The sequence below is a fragment of the Ochlerotatus camptorhynchus genome, unplaced genomic scaffold (genome assembly GCF_037179485.1).
Source record: "Ochlerotatus camptorhynchus isolate MF236.1 unplaced genomic scaffold, CSIRO-AGI_Acam_v1.1 ptg000511l, whole genome shotgun sequence".
Classification (NCBI taxonomy): Eukaryota; Metazoa; Arthropoda; class Insecta; order Diptera; family Culicidae; genus Ochlerotatus; species Ochlerotatus camptorhynchus.
This window is the reverse complement of record NW_027040995.1, coordinates 36150-49838: the sequence shown is the minus strand read 5'-3', so window position 1 is coordinate 49838 and position 13689 is coordinate 36150. Positions and strand designations below refer to the sequence as shown.

The 13689-nt window shown below is 38.5% G+C and overlaps 1 protein-coding gene across 2 annotated transcripts in view; it reads right to left on the bottom strand.

The window, feature by feature from the left end:
- The window catches only part of IntS3 (integrator complex subunit 3), a 190112-nt gene extending 176828 nt beyond the window's left edge, over positions 1 to 13284 (bottom strand). For both annotated transcript variants that reach the window (XM_065235979.1, XM_065235978.1), the window contains exons 1-2: positions 13131 to 13284; positions 12587 to 13074 (exon numbers count right to left, since the gene is read on the bottom strand). In XM_065235979.1, the coding sequence (XP_065092051.1) occupies positions 12587 to 13074; positions 13131 to 13196 (554 nt within the window). In that variant the 5' untranslated portion in view covers positions 13197 to 13284. The remainder of the gene's footprint in view (positions 1 to 12586; positions 13075 to 13130) is intronic.
- Positions 13285 to 13689: the final 405 nt, after the last annotated feature.

The following is a 13689-nucleotide window of genomic DNA, read 5'->3' as shown; positions in this document are numbered from 1 at the left end:
CGGCTAAGGAACGGGAACTTCCAACTACTTCGGGTTGAACCCTTGCCAGTTGATAGAAAGCTCATTAACATCAACAACAAGTTTGCTATAATTAGCGAGGACGAATCTTTCCTCTCACACGAAAAATGCAAACAAATCGAAAACACCTTTTTGTGCAATATCGAAAACCTGACCAACGTGACCTGCAATGAATGTCATCACCATATACTTCGTGGTAAGCCAAGCAGATGCGTATTCATCAGTGACACAAGCCCTTCGGAAATCAAAATCATCGAGAACAACGGCATCCTGGTGAAGAATGCATTCATCCCTGTTCGTCTCGAAAACACATGCGGATTCGGACCCAAAAACCTGACCGGAACATTCTTTATCACATTCAGCAATTGTTCAATCAATATTGGAAATACTAGCTACGATAGTAAGGTGTTTCGATTCGACATAAAACCTGACGTACTTCCGTTACACTTCGTCACCGTTAACAAAACTGACGTAATCGTGGAACCAATGGAGAAACTACTCGATCTACAGGCAAATACCCGTCATAGAATTAACCATCTGGAAATTACGAACCAAAACGAGAGCCTGATGACTACCGGAAGCATGATCATTATGGTATGGCTAGCGACAACCCTTTTCACATACCTGATCAGAGAGATTTGGAAGATAAGAAAATTCATCAAAATTCAACAACCCGATTCATCGCAGAAAGTTGAACCGAGACGGTTCAATCTAAGAAGGGGGAAGTTATGTACACACGCATGCTCTACCTATGATCAGCCGATCATGGCATAGATGCAACCCCAGCATTATCTACCGAATTCCAACGACAACCAGCTGCAACCCGACACTCGTTGAGCAACAGCAGAACGGATGCGGTTCTCCTGACTCAACACGACACACGCCGGACGGAACATCGCTGACGATGACAACCTGGATTGGACTTGGACTCCTGACGCAGCAGATCGCAAGCCATCGACAGGTTGAAGGAAATATTATTCAATTAGGAGCAGTTAGTTGAGTTTAGTTAGAGCCAGTGGCAAGGCATAGTGAGATAACGTTAGTATGTTTGTACAATGAGTGAAACCTTTTTGCTAGAATGAAAAAGTGATGAAATCTTTTGTTAGATTAAAAAAGTGATGAAACATTTGATGTACAGAAAAAGTGAATAAATCTGTCCTTTAGGACATAGTGAAACCTTTTTTAAAAAGATTTTGATGACAAATCATACATAAGTATATATTAATATGAATGCATACCGTTTAAATCAACACTATGCGTAGAGAACATCTCTGTTTTTTGTTTTTTGCTGCTGGGTCCAGCTTCACCGAGTTCGTCAACATCTCTTTTATCGGACATTTTTACAAAATTTGTTGAAATAAAGAACTTAAGAGCTAGTCAAGAGAAATCGACGTGCAAAGTCATTGTTAACGTTTCGAGTTATACCCTTCTGACATGTTTCCCCTATATTGTAATATTCCAGGACAGGAGCACGACAGCTTATTCTCTCATTTTTTCGTTTTACTTTGCATTCTACTCTCTTCTTCGCTCAGTTCGAGCAATTCCACTCGCGAAAAGCAGAGAAGAGTAACTCACCAGCCCGACAGCGGCCAGTTCGTCCGACGGCATTCTTATGGCCCACGCACATTAGATCCGGATCGGACGCGTTGCGGCAAAGTGACAGCTAAATCTATTGGCTAACTGTCATATTACCTCAACGCAACGCAAACGGATCTAATGTGGGTGGCTTTTTACTGGGTATGAACAAATCCAAACCGGTAGCGAGGAAACTCGGGCACTGAGTGAGTGCCGCTCGAGTGTCAGGCGGCTTAAATCACTGAGTGACTGAGTCAATAGTTGAGCAAGATTTTACTGGTTATTCTGTATGGATACGGAGATACGACAAAGAGAGGAAAAGAGATTTTTTTTTTTCTCTGTCTGCCGCAGTCAGCGTTCTGTTTCACTGGTGATAATTGTTGTTAGTCTTAAGGCCGGCGCAAAATGGATAAGTTTTCAGGTATTTTGACAGTTAGTCCATGCATTATCTGTCAAAAAAAAACCCGAAAACTTAATGAGAGAGAGAAGGATTAGTATTTTCCATTTAATTCCACTACTTTATTTGCTTATCCTTGACAGATACGCGTATTTCGTCTACAATGAGCAGACTTCTTCAGTGTCTTGTACTAATACTCTACACTGAAGAAGTCTGCACATTGTAGACGAAATACGCGTATCTGTCAAGGATAAGCAAATAAAGTAGTGGAATTAAATGGAAAATACTAATCCTTCTCTCTCTCATTATACAGGTATTCCACTAAGACGCCCACATTCATCAGGATTCCGGAAACTTATGCATTGTGCGCCAGGCTTTACTGGTGCAGATTTGCTGTCTTCACCCACCGAGCAATACTCACCTAAATTTTACTGGGGGGAGGTGAAATGGTTTGCAACAAATGAACGGTTATGCGCTAACGAGGCACCTTGAGGGCAGTGAGGGAAATATGGACAATTTCTGTTTTAATCCAAAAAATAGTGACGTATAAAATTAAATGTACTAAATCTAGTGCTTTAGTTAACGAAGTGCTTTGTTTTTAATTTGTACTGATGCACCGTTTAATTGATTAATTCTTAATTCGAACATCAATATTTTATTTAACTGATTTAAAATCCACTTCTTGAAATTCAGCCTTACAAAGAGCAAGAATGCCACTCCTACATTTATAAACAAGTTTTTACAAAAATGTCGAACAACCGGCATAATTTAGGAAATTTAAATCTCGGAAAGTGTATTTAAAAATATATTCCTCACCCTCTATGTAATAATCAGTAACGAAAAATTACCCTCTCCCCACATACGTGAAGTAATTTGTTATTCAAATCGCAATAGATTATTTTGTAGTTCTTCTAACGTCAACAGTCTCATTCTCATCCATGCACTACATATAAGCTATTGTAAAGGGTACCCCGGCTGCCTGGAATAGTGGTTTAAGGGAAAGTTCACCGCTCCGAAAAAAAATAATTACGTTTTGATTTTTCTAAAAATATTGAAAAAAGGTATCAAAAATCTAAAAAAATCACATTTTTTCTAATTTTTCAAAGAAATTTCATTTCATTTTTTATAAGTCATTATGGCAAAAAGTTGGACTCAAAAAACCACAAAACATAACCTTTCCGGTTTTTCTGAGAGTCCAATTTTTTTTCTTGATGAGATAGAAAAAATTCTTTTACATGTGATTTTTGGCAAAAATCTAAGAAACTCATTTTCTTGGATCTTTGATAATTCAGGCATAACATTTGATAACGGCATAAAAGCATTTGTAAACAAACTTTCTAATGCCCTATACACGCGAAACAAAGTATGCCCACGCAAACCAACAACATCATCGGATAGGGGCAACTATCACCTCTCCGAAAGTGGTGAAAGGGATACAACAAGACCAAATTGTGAGGTTAGGGGCCTTGCACTGATCTATATGAGCTTTCATCGTGTTTGTACTGAGGCTGTGTTCCATTTGGTGAATTTACACTTAAAATTTGACACATCGAAAATTTTCAAATAAACCTGCTATTACAACCAGACTTATTTCTGCCAGACCAGGAATCAATTTTTACAAACACCTTCTCGAAAATAGGAAGGTCAACAACAGAGGGATTTTTGAACATTTTTAATTTATTTTCGAAGCGTCAAATTTAAGTGAAAACTAACCAATTGGAACACAGCCTGAGAACTTAAAGCAAAGCTCTGATGCTTTTCTGCTCGATTATCAAAGTGTATTGAATATTGCTGATTCCCATAGAGCATTTCCAGCCCAAAACGCAAACCGGTTGGTCATGAGTGTTTCCGATTTGAATGAAACATTTCTCACGTGTTCGCTGCTACTAATGGTTGCATTTTTCATTTAAATATGATTTTTTCCTCCAGAGTAACTTTTGAAAAGGGCGTATAAAAAAATGGATTATTTTTTTTTCAAAAAATCATAACTTGAAAACTATTGATCTGATCAAAATGGCATATGAGAAGAAGTTTTAGGTAGTTAAATTATCTTTGCGGAAAAAAATACACTGAAAGAAAAACTTAGTAAATTAGTATCTAAAAAACGTAAAACGATGATTATCTCAAAACACCCCCCCTTCGATCTTTATAATTTTTTTTTTCAAGAAAACTGAAAAAATGCCCTAATATTTGGTGAAGATTGTATACTGGTAACTTTCTTTAAAAAAAATTTATAATTTTTGAAATTTTTGTTGGTTTTTACAAGTTGGTGAAATTGCATATTTTTTAGTAAAATAGTAATTTATTTGGATTCTACGCATAATTTTCAAAAACATTGCACATAGAAACTTTTTTTCTAAATCCAGCCGTTCTCAAGTTAGTGCAATTAAAAAAAATAATTATAATAATTTTCTACATTTTGGGCCATTTTCAAATGTTAGTCGTGATGTCCAGCAACGAGATGTTTTTCCATGAATATATATTAAAAAACAGACAATTCATTCTCAAATATGGTAGCTGTCAGACTTACCCGTTTCTATTTAGACGCAGCGGAAAAGAAACAAGTTTATAAGTAAATACTCTCAAATATACCCAAATAATCAACAAACCCACTCATGTGCCTTTTTTCTGTCCTCTATTAGTTGTATACCTGGATAGAATTGTGTATGTCATAACAGAGGCTCAAAACATAAACAGGTAAACAAATATGTTATTAAACCTGTAATTGAGATAAATTCTCTAGGTACTTCTCTGACGTATACCATATTGTGCCTTAAGAGCTCATCCCGCGATATCACAACTACATAAAAAGGCACTCCGTGGAGGCTTCTTACACTCACACTTAAAAAAGTTTGCTATAATCAATTGTACCTAATGAAGATAGGTATAATGTCAACATTGTAATTATTCTGCTACATATATATATATATTGGGACGATCTTCACCTGTTCCATTCAGTTCATCTCTCTTAGCGTTTCAAGTTAAAAAGCAAGTAGTTTTTTACGATGGATAACAATTTCAAGTGTTGTAAACCTCCACCTAAATCAATTTCAAAGCATGACACAGTAGCAGTTCAGTTGTTTATCTCAAAATTATTAGAATTTTTAAAGTTGCAAATAACAGTCCAAAAGTGTATTTTTATGTCAGATGGAGCAGCATCACAATACAAAAACATAAAAATTTTTGCTAGCATTTGTGGATTTAAAGATAAGCATAATGTAGAAATTGAATGGCATTTTTTTGCAACTTCACACGGCAAAGGTCATTGTTATGTGATTGGCGGTACCCTTAAGAGAATGGCAACCAGAGCAAGTTTAGCTAAGCAACACGAGCACCCTATAACGAACCATTAACAACTGTACGACTGGGCAAATAGTCGTAAAGAAGATCTTCAAACAAAAATGTCATTTTGTTATGTTTCTACGGAAGAATACGAAAAGGCTGACACGGAATTTGATCCAATTTTTAAGAAAGTGAAACCAATTCCTGGAACTCGAAAATATCATTGCTATATTCCAGTTTCAAACAACCAAATTTCAGTAAAAATATTCTCTAATTCAAACGATACACCCAAATTATTCAATGTATTCAAATAATATGAGTTGTAAAATAAAATAATAAATATATACTGTTTTTTATCTCAACAAATCTTTCATTTGACCATATCAACGTGCTTCTCTTCCGCTGCCTCTAGATAGAAACGGGTAAGTCTGACAGCTACCATATCTGAGAATGAATTGTTTGTTTTTTTAATATACAATCAAGAAATAAAATCTCGTTGCTGGACATCTCGACAAACATTTGAAAATGGCCAATAATGTTGAAAATTGTTATAATTATATTTTTTTTAATTTGCATTAACTTGAGAACGGCTGGACTAAGGAAAAAAATTTCTATATGCAAAGTTATCGAAAATTATGCGTAGAATCCAAATAAATTGTTATTTTTCAAAAAAATATGCATTTTCATCAACTTGTAAAAATCAACAAAAATTTAAAAAATTATAGATTTCTTTTTAAGGAAGTTACCAGCATACACTTTTCACGAAATTCAAGGGTATTCCATCAATTTTCTTGAAAAAAAAATTTATAAAGATCGAAGGGGGGGTGTTTTGAGATAATCATCGTTTTACGTTTTTAAATACTAATTTACGAAGTTTTTTCTTTCAGTGTATTTTTTCCGCAAAAATAATTTAACTACCTAAAACTTCTTCTCATATGCCGTTTTGATCAGATCAATAGTTTTCAAGTTATGATTTTTTGAATAAAAAATAATCCATTTTTTTATACGCCCTTTTCAAAAGTTACTCTGGAGGAAAAAATGATATTTAAATGAAAAATGCAACCATTAGTAGCAGCGAACACGTGAGCAATGTTTCATTCAAATCAGAAGGGGTCGAGACAAAATTGACATTTTTTTTAACGATTTGAGCTAGAAATGCTCCATATATCTTAGCATACATCGACATTTCATAAATACAAAGAAGCAACATCCGCAGCTGTCAAGCATAAACACAACCGGATAATAAATATAATTCTTCAAAGCATCGGTTGAAGACAGATCGAGCCCTCTTTATGCAATCGACCCGATCCGCTGAATTATCAATTCTAGATAGAGCTGGAATTAGGGCCTAACAGCTTTTGTAAACAATGACTTCTCTTGATGATTTCTTGAAATTCAAGACTAGCACACGCAAACCAACATCCTCATCGGGTAGAGAAAGACTTTCTCCATCCGATGGTTATGTTGGTCTGCGTAGGCGTTCCTTGAATTCCTAGAAATCATCGATAGAAGTCATTGTTTACAAAAGCTGTTACGCCCTAATTCCAGCTCTATCTAGAATTGTATCAATCAACTGGAACCACATGTAACCCTAGAATCTACTAAATAATTGTGGAGATGGTGTCCTCATGAAATGAAATAGTTTATTAGGTTGGTTGGAGGATCTTCTTTTGCCAATGCGCTGAAAAGCAGTTTTAATTTATTTTTCTATTAAAATATTTCAAGATTTCTTCAATTTATCCTGCGAACTTCAACCTGAATTGTTGTTTTGAATGTTTCCCATATTTTATGTGTTGTCATGCGAACAAGGTCTTCTAGGTTCTTCAAGGAACGATTTTGGTTCAATGTTCGAAAATCCCAAAAGCAGCTGTCAATGACGATTGACAAATTTGACGACAAATGCTAATTTTTCTATGAGCTGGCAATATACAGATATATTATTTTGCACGCATCACACATAAATAGTAACGTCATCATTTCAAACCGACATGCATCTGTAAATTATTATTTTCCTGGTTTTGCTTGAAAATTCCCGGTTTTTTCCTGGTAAAACAAAATTTCCGACATATTCCATTTTCCGGGAATCTTTGTGGCAAGCTATGGCATTTAACACTGGCTTTTTTAGCGGCTTACGCTTTGCCATCATCACACGCACTGGAATGCAGTCGAAGATAAAAAAAAACGCACCCAGACACAACTGCTTCAACAAACAGGTAGACTCACTCTGACCCAATTTGTCTCAATCAGCACACTCTGACTCAGACCTCGAGTTGGATTCATGGTGAATCAGAACGACTAAGCTCAATGACTGAGAGAGAGAGAGAGAGAGAGTCTGGTTTTTTTTTTCAATTATAGTCACTTTAACGCTCTTGGGTCATTCGTGACTTGTCCGGGGGTGAGATTTGAAGTCGTGACTTTGGCGTGAGAGGTATGAATGCTAACCACTACGCCGGGGTCGCCCCCAGAGAGTCTGGTTAGATGAACACATTCTCAGCATTTGTCTGTTCTCCCGCTGCGATGAGTCGGAATATTTTTGTTATTGCCTCTGTCCTATTCGTACAGAGAGCCTGGTAGGAAAATAAACATTGTGAGTTGTATCTCTCAAATACTGGTACTGAGTGTTCATTGATGCGAATATTTGCAACATTGGTTAGGATGCATGCACTCGACTCCTACGATGAGTCTCGAAGTGTTGGCGGGCATGCTACCCATCTCGGATCGATTTTCGGAAGTGTATCTCAGACTTAGACTCCTCGCCCGGTGTGAAATTATGAACCAACTGGTGATTGCAAACTTTGAGAAGCTTTTTGAGCTAAACCCACCAGCTCGTTTTACGTGATTGTACTACGTGTACATAAAACAGCCCTTCACAACATAATTCTCATCGTGTATGCTTCTCCGGCTTCGACAATTCAGTTAATTTTGATTTATCTATGACGCAAGAGATTCTCGGAATCTCAGAGCATCATCGTTTCATGATTGCTCCGTCAATTTTCGCTGCAAAGTTTGGTCAAGTTGATTTCGCTAGATCGTTCTTCACAAATGGATTACTAATAGAGCCGTCCGCTGGTTTTGGTATTTACATCGAATTTCATAGCGCCTCTCGAATGCTTCAAGCTCCTTGTTCCGTACATGTTGCTGAGCTGGCGGCAATAGATTATACGCCAGGAACTATCGCCTCACTTTCTCCAGATCACTACTTTATTTTTACGGATAGTCTCAGTTCTGTTGAGGCTATTCGCTCTGAGGCCGGTAAAGCACTCGGTAATGTCTCCTTTGGTTTGTTTTTTCCGTCGATCTTGTTTTCCGTGCTGAGTACCAATGCTACCGACGTGCCAGGAAGGCAGCTCCCACACCTGGACCCTACCTAACGACTCATCAACTCATGAACCGGGGACCAACTGCTTTACTTCCCATCCGAAGGAAGGCGTGATTAGAGATGTTATGCCTCAGAACATCCCGGCGGCGCCGACTGGGATTGAACGCAGGCCTGTTGGGGTGAGAGGTAATCACGCTTACCACTACACCTCGGTGATGTCTCGCCTCATGTCCAATCACTCTTCGCTAAGCGCTCACTTGTTCTGTGTTGGCCTGGGGGACAGCAATCTCTTTGAATGTGAACAAGGTTACCAGGAAGCAGATCACATTATTTGGTCATGTGCTGAGCATCGTGGAGTCAGATCTGAGCTATACGATTCCCTTCGGGCTCGAGGTAAACAACCTAATGTTCCAGTTCGGGATGTTTTGGCTGGACGCGATCTGGAGTTTATGAATTATGTTTTATGTTATGTTATGTTATGTTATATTATGTTTTCTTTAAGAATATTAACCTTAGATTGTAAGTTTGATTAACCTTGTGTTTAGTTTGTATTTTGTGTGTGTTTTTGTATTTTTTGTATATTTGTTTCTGTAATAATTGCATAATTACAGTGGATATAACGTTGATTGGATTAAGTACATGTTCTAAAAATAGTTATTTTTTTTTTAATTTTAAAGCCTGCATGGTCCAACCCACGCCTACGCGTGCTAAAACGTCAACGCTCTGCCGCCTTCCGAAAGTATTGTAACTCTCGCTCGCCGTACTACAAACGACTGTTCAATTTTGCTAGTCGTAGTTATAGAAATTACAATCGTTTTCTCTATAATCGACACGTGAGACGCACGGAAGCGAACCTTCGCACGAATCCGAAAAGTTTTTGGTCCTTTTGTCAACTCCAAACGGAAGGAATCTGGGTTGCCTTGTTCCATGTTTCTCGGGAATGACTCGGCTAATAGCGAAAGAGAAAAATGCGACTTGTTTGCTCGTCATTTCAAGCAAGTGTTCCACGATTTCTCCGCTTCGCCAACACAAGTGCTGGACGCTACTGTCAGGATGCCACGTGATGTGTTTAGTTTCGTTATTCCGCGCATTTCAGAAGACATGGTGATAGCCCCAACACGCAAATTGAAGCTCTCGTTCGCCGCCGGACCTGACGGCATTCCGTCATCAGTTCTAAAACGTTGTGTAACCAATCTCTGCCTTCCACTTGCGAGGCTTTTCAATCTCTCGGCCAGTGTTCGGAAAATCATTCTCAAATCTCATTCGTTGAGCCTCCCTGCGAGAATAAACTCGCGTGCGAATGCGGCAAACAAAATTCACGTTTGAGATTCTCATGCATATTCACGCACTCACACTCACAACGTCGGAAAATCATTCCAGCTTTAAACTCATAAAAACCACTCAAACGTCAATTGATATCATGCCTATGCATGTTGTGTTAGTTTTCCAACCCCTGATGCACAAACAATAGTAATAACAATGAATAACGCCAAAATATAAAGCAATGAATTTTTGAACCTGAAAACTCATCAGTGATTTTTGCGACGTTGAATTTTGCAAGGCAAAACTCATAGGCGCATAAACTCATGCATGAGATTTTAGTTTTTGAGTTTTTCCGAACACTGCTGTGACTGCTCACAGCAATGTGAGTTCACCTGCCGCTGGAAACTTTCTCATCTGTTCCCAGTGTACAAAAAAGAAGAAAAACGGAGTGTCATAAATTATCGTGGAATCACCTCCCTGTGTGCCTGCTCAAAAATGTTCGAGATTATCATAAATGGTGCTCTGTTCGCACGCTGCAAAAATTACAGAACAACACACAGCGCTCCGTGTCCAACGAACCTGGTGCAGTTCACTTCTAACTGTCTGCGATGCATGGATTCAGGATGGGAAGCTGCGTATATGGATCTAAAAGCTGCATTTGACACGGTGGACCATAATATCTTGCTGGCCAAGTGCTGTGGATTGGTTCAGATCTTATTTGGTGAATCGCTATGTACATTTCAAGATTGGCGCGTCGGAATCGGATGTTTTCTCAAACAACTCGGGAGTTCCGCAAGACAGTAACCTAGGACCGCTGCTATTTTCGATCTTTTTAAACGACGTCGCCTTGCTGATACCATCAGGATGCCGCGTTTTCTATGCAGACGATACGAAAATCTACAAAATTATTAAAAGCCTCTCGGACTGCTGGGATCTCCAGAATATTTTAGGTATTTTTGCTGACTGGTGCTCAAGAAATTTGATGAGTCTAAGCATAGAAAAATGTAACATTATTTCCTATCACCGAAAAATTAAACCAATCATGTTTGTATATGTTCTCTACGGACGCTGTCTCGGCGTTATCTTGGACTGCAGAATCACTTTCAGAATCCACTACAATGACATCATCTCCAGAGCTAATCGACAATTGGGCTTTATTTTCAAAATTGCCGACGAGTTTCGTGACCCGCTATGCCTCAGGTCACTTTACTGCTCGCTTGTGTGATCCTTATTGGAGTCAAGTTCAGTTGTTTGGTGCCCTTTCCATGCTAGCTGGATCACTGGAATTGAATCCGTTCAACGCAAGTTTGTGATTTATGCTCTTCGTTTCCTCAACTGGCGTGACCCAACCAACTTGCCACCGTACGGGGAGCGTTGCCGTCTCCTGGGAATCGAGCCATTAAAGCTGAGACGGGCGGTCGCTCAAGCTATGTTCGCTGGAAAGCTGCTTACGGGTGACATTGACTGTCCAACACTGCTGTCACAGCTAAATATGTATGCCCCTGAGAGATCTCTTCGTCAACGCGACTTTCTGTTTTTGGAACCACGGAGTCGGAATTATACACAACACGAGCTAATTCGAACAATCAGCCGGCAATTCATCAACTTTTTTTATATGTTCGACGTCAATGTATCAGCTGACGTGTTTCGTCATCGGCTACTTGGCCTTTTCCGTACCATTGACCGTAACTATTTAGTTTAAGTTTTATTCATTTAGACAATAATTGTCAGTTGAATTTTTCAATAAACAATAAACAACAATATTCCAATTGTCATCCACTAACCTCGAGAAGATCGCGAGTAACCGGTTGAAGTCCATTAATTTTAGATTTAAGACATTAATAATGTATAACGCAAATGATAACTTGGCTCTGTATAGTTTATCCGATTGAGCCTGTAAGAAAGTAAATTAACAAAAAAATATCGCCAAACCATTTATTGATAAAAGATGCACAATTCCATAAAACTTATTAGAGGTAACTATGATAAAGTGCTTTCAATCAGATATATATGCTAATCTATCTATCTATCTATACAGGGGTTTTTGGGGCCGTGGAAGGTTCTTATGATGGTTCGAGACCCCTCCCCCTTCTGTAAGGGGGGGCTCCCATACAAATGAAACAGAAATTTCTGCATAACTCGAGAACTAATCAAGCAAATGGAACCAAATTAGGCATGTGGGGGCGAGTGTGGGGGTATAAGGAGATAATCATAGGGGGTAGCCCCTTAGATAATAGGGGGGGGGGGCTACGTACAATATAGCATGCTTTTTTTTTAAATCGGCGCATAAACTCAAGCTAATATTGAATCCCGAGCAAGACCGGGCACACTCAGCTAGTATGTATATATAAATGAATTTCTGTCTGTCTGACCCTTATAGACTCGGAAACTACTGAACCGATCGGCGTGAAAATTTGTATGCAGGGATTTTTTGGGAAGGGAAAGGTTCTTATGAAGGTTCGAGACCCCTCCCCTCTCTGTAAAGGGGGGCTCCCATACATATGAAACAGAAATTTCTGCATAACTCGAGAACTAATCAAGCAAATCGAACCAAATTTGGTATGTGGAGGTCATAGGGGGTAGCCCCTTAGATAGAGGGGGGAGGGGGCTACGGAAAATATAGCATGTTTTTTTTAATTGGCGCATAAACTCAAGCTTATATTGAATCCCGAGCAAGGCCGGGCACACTCAGCTAGTTTAATATAAGATTACACAAGATTGTAAGTACCTACCTCAAGAATGTATAGACGACTGTTCCAACCAGGAATTGGTCTTTCTCCAACCAACACCGATGTTCGATAAATATGTCTAGGAGGCCATCAACTAGAGCCACATTCTTTGGGCTAATATCACCACCACTTGCTTGCCTCAAGATGTTCCAAACCAAATTGTCTACGTTTAACACTTGATTTTTGATTAGTTCTTTAAGAAACCACAATAGTTGCTTCCGCGGTATGTCATTCAACCTTTGATACTTTTCGGCGACTAGCATAGCCAAGTTGTTAGTGACAAATGCAAGCCCATCGTGAGTCAACAGTGTTAGATCGGAATAGGCTTTTCCTGCGGCATTGGGATCAGTTAGTATAACGTACATCAGCGCAATCGATATTTCTTCATGTTCTTTATCCTTGCATAAGGTACTAGATACCAATTCATGTAGCTCTTTTTCGTTAATTCCAGTAATTGTTTCTTCGTAAGTGCGAAAAGCTTTCTCGTATTTCTGTAACAAACCACATTCTTATTACGAGCATAAGTAAACAAACATTGAAAACATACCTCTTCAAAATCATCCCGAACATCCACAATAGTTTGTATGAAAAGTTTTGATTTTAGAATATCCATTTCTGTACTTATTAACTTTTAATGAAACAACTTTTCGAAATAATCATGATTTTCAATAATAATGCTGCATATGCAAATTACACTGAACGTCCACGAACAGAATAATTCAGTGCCAACATTTCAAAGGGGCGTAATTGCTTTTGTAAACAATGGCTTTAGACGTAGATTTCTCGCAAATGAAAACCCACCCCTTCAAATTACAAATGCTAGCTAATACAGGAAACATTCCTCTGCGTGCTGGTGTCATTCATTTTCATGAGTGTGCTTTCATTCGCGAGAAATCGACGACTAAAGCCATTGTTTACAAAAGCAGTTACGCCCCTTTGAAATGTTGGCACTGAATTTATTTTTTTGTTTGACGTTGGCTTTGTTGACAGGCTGAGGCTAAAGCACACGCTATTTCAAAACTACCCAAATTTTAGGTACAATCCACCCAGAGCGGTCAAAACTGAACCTACCCAAAAATGGGTAAACTGTGTTGGGAGTGACAAGT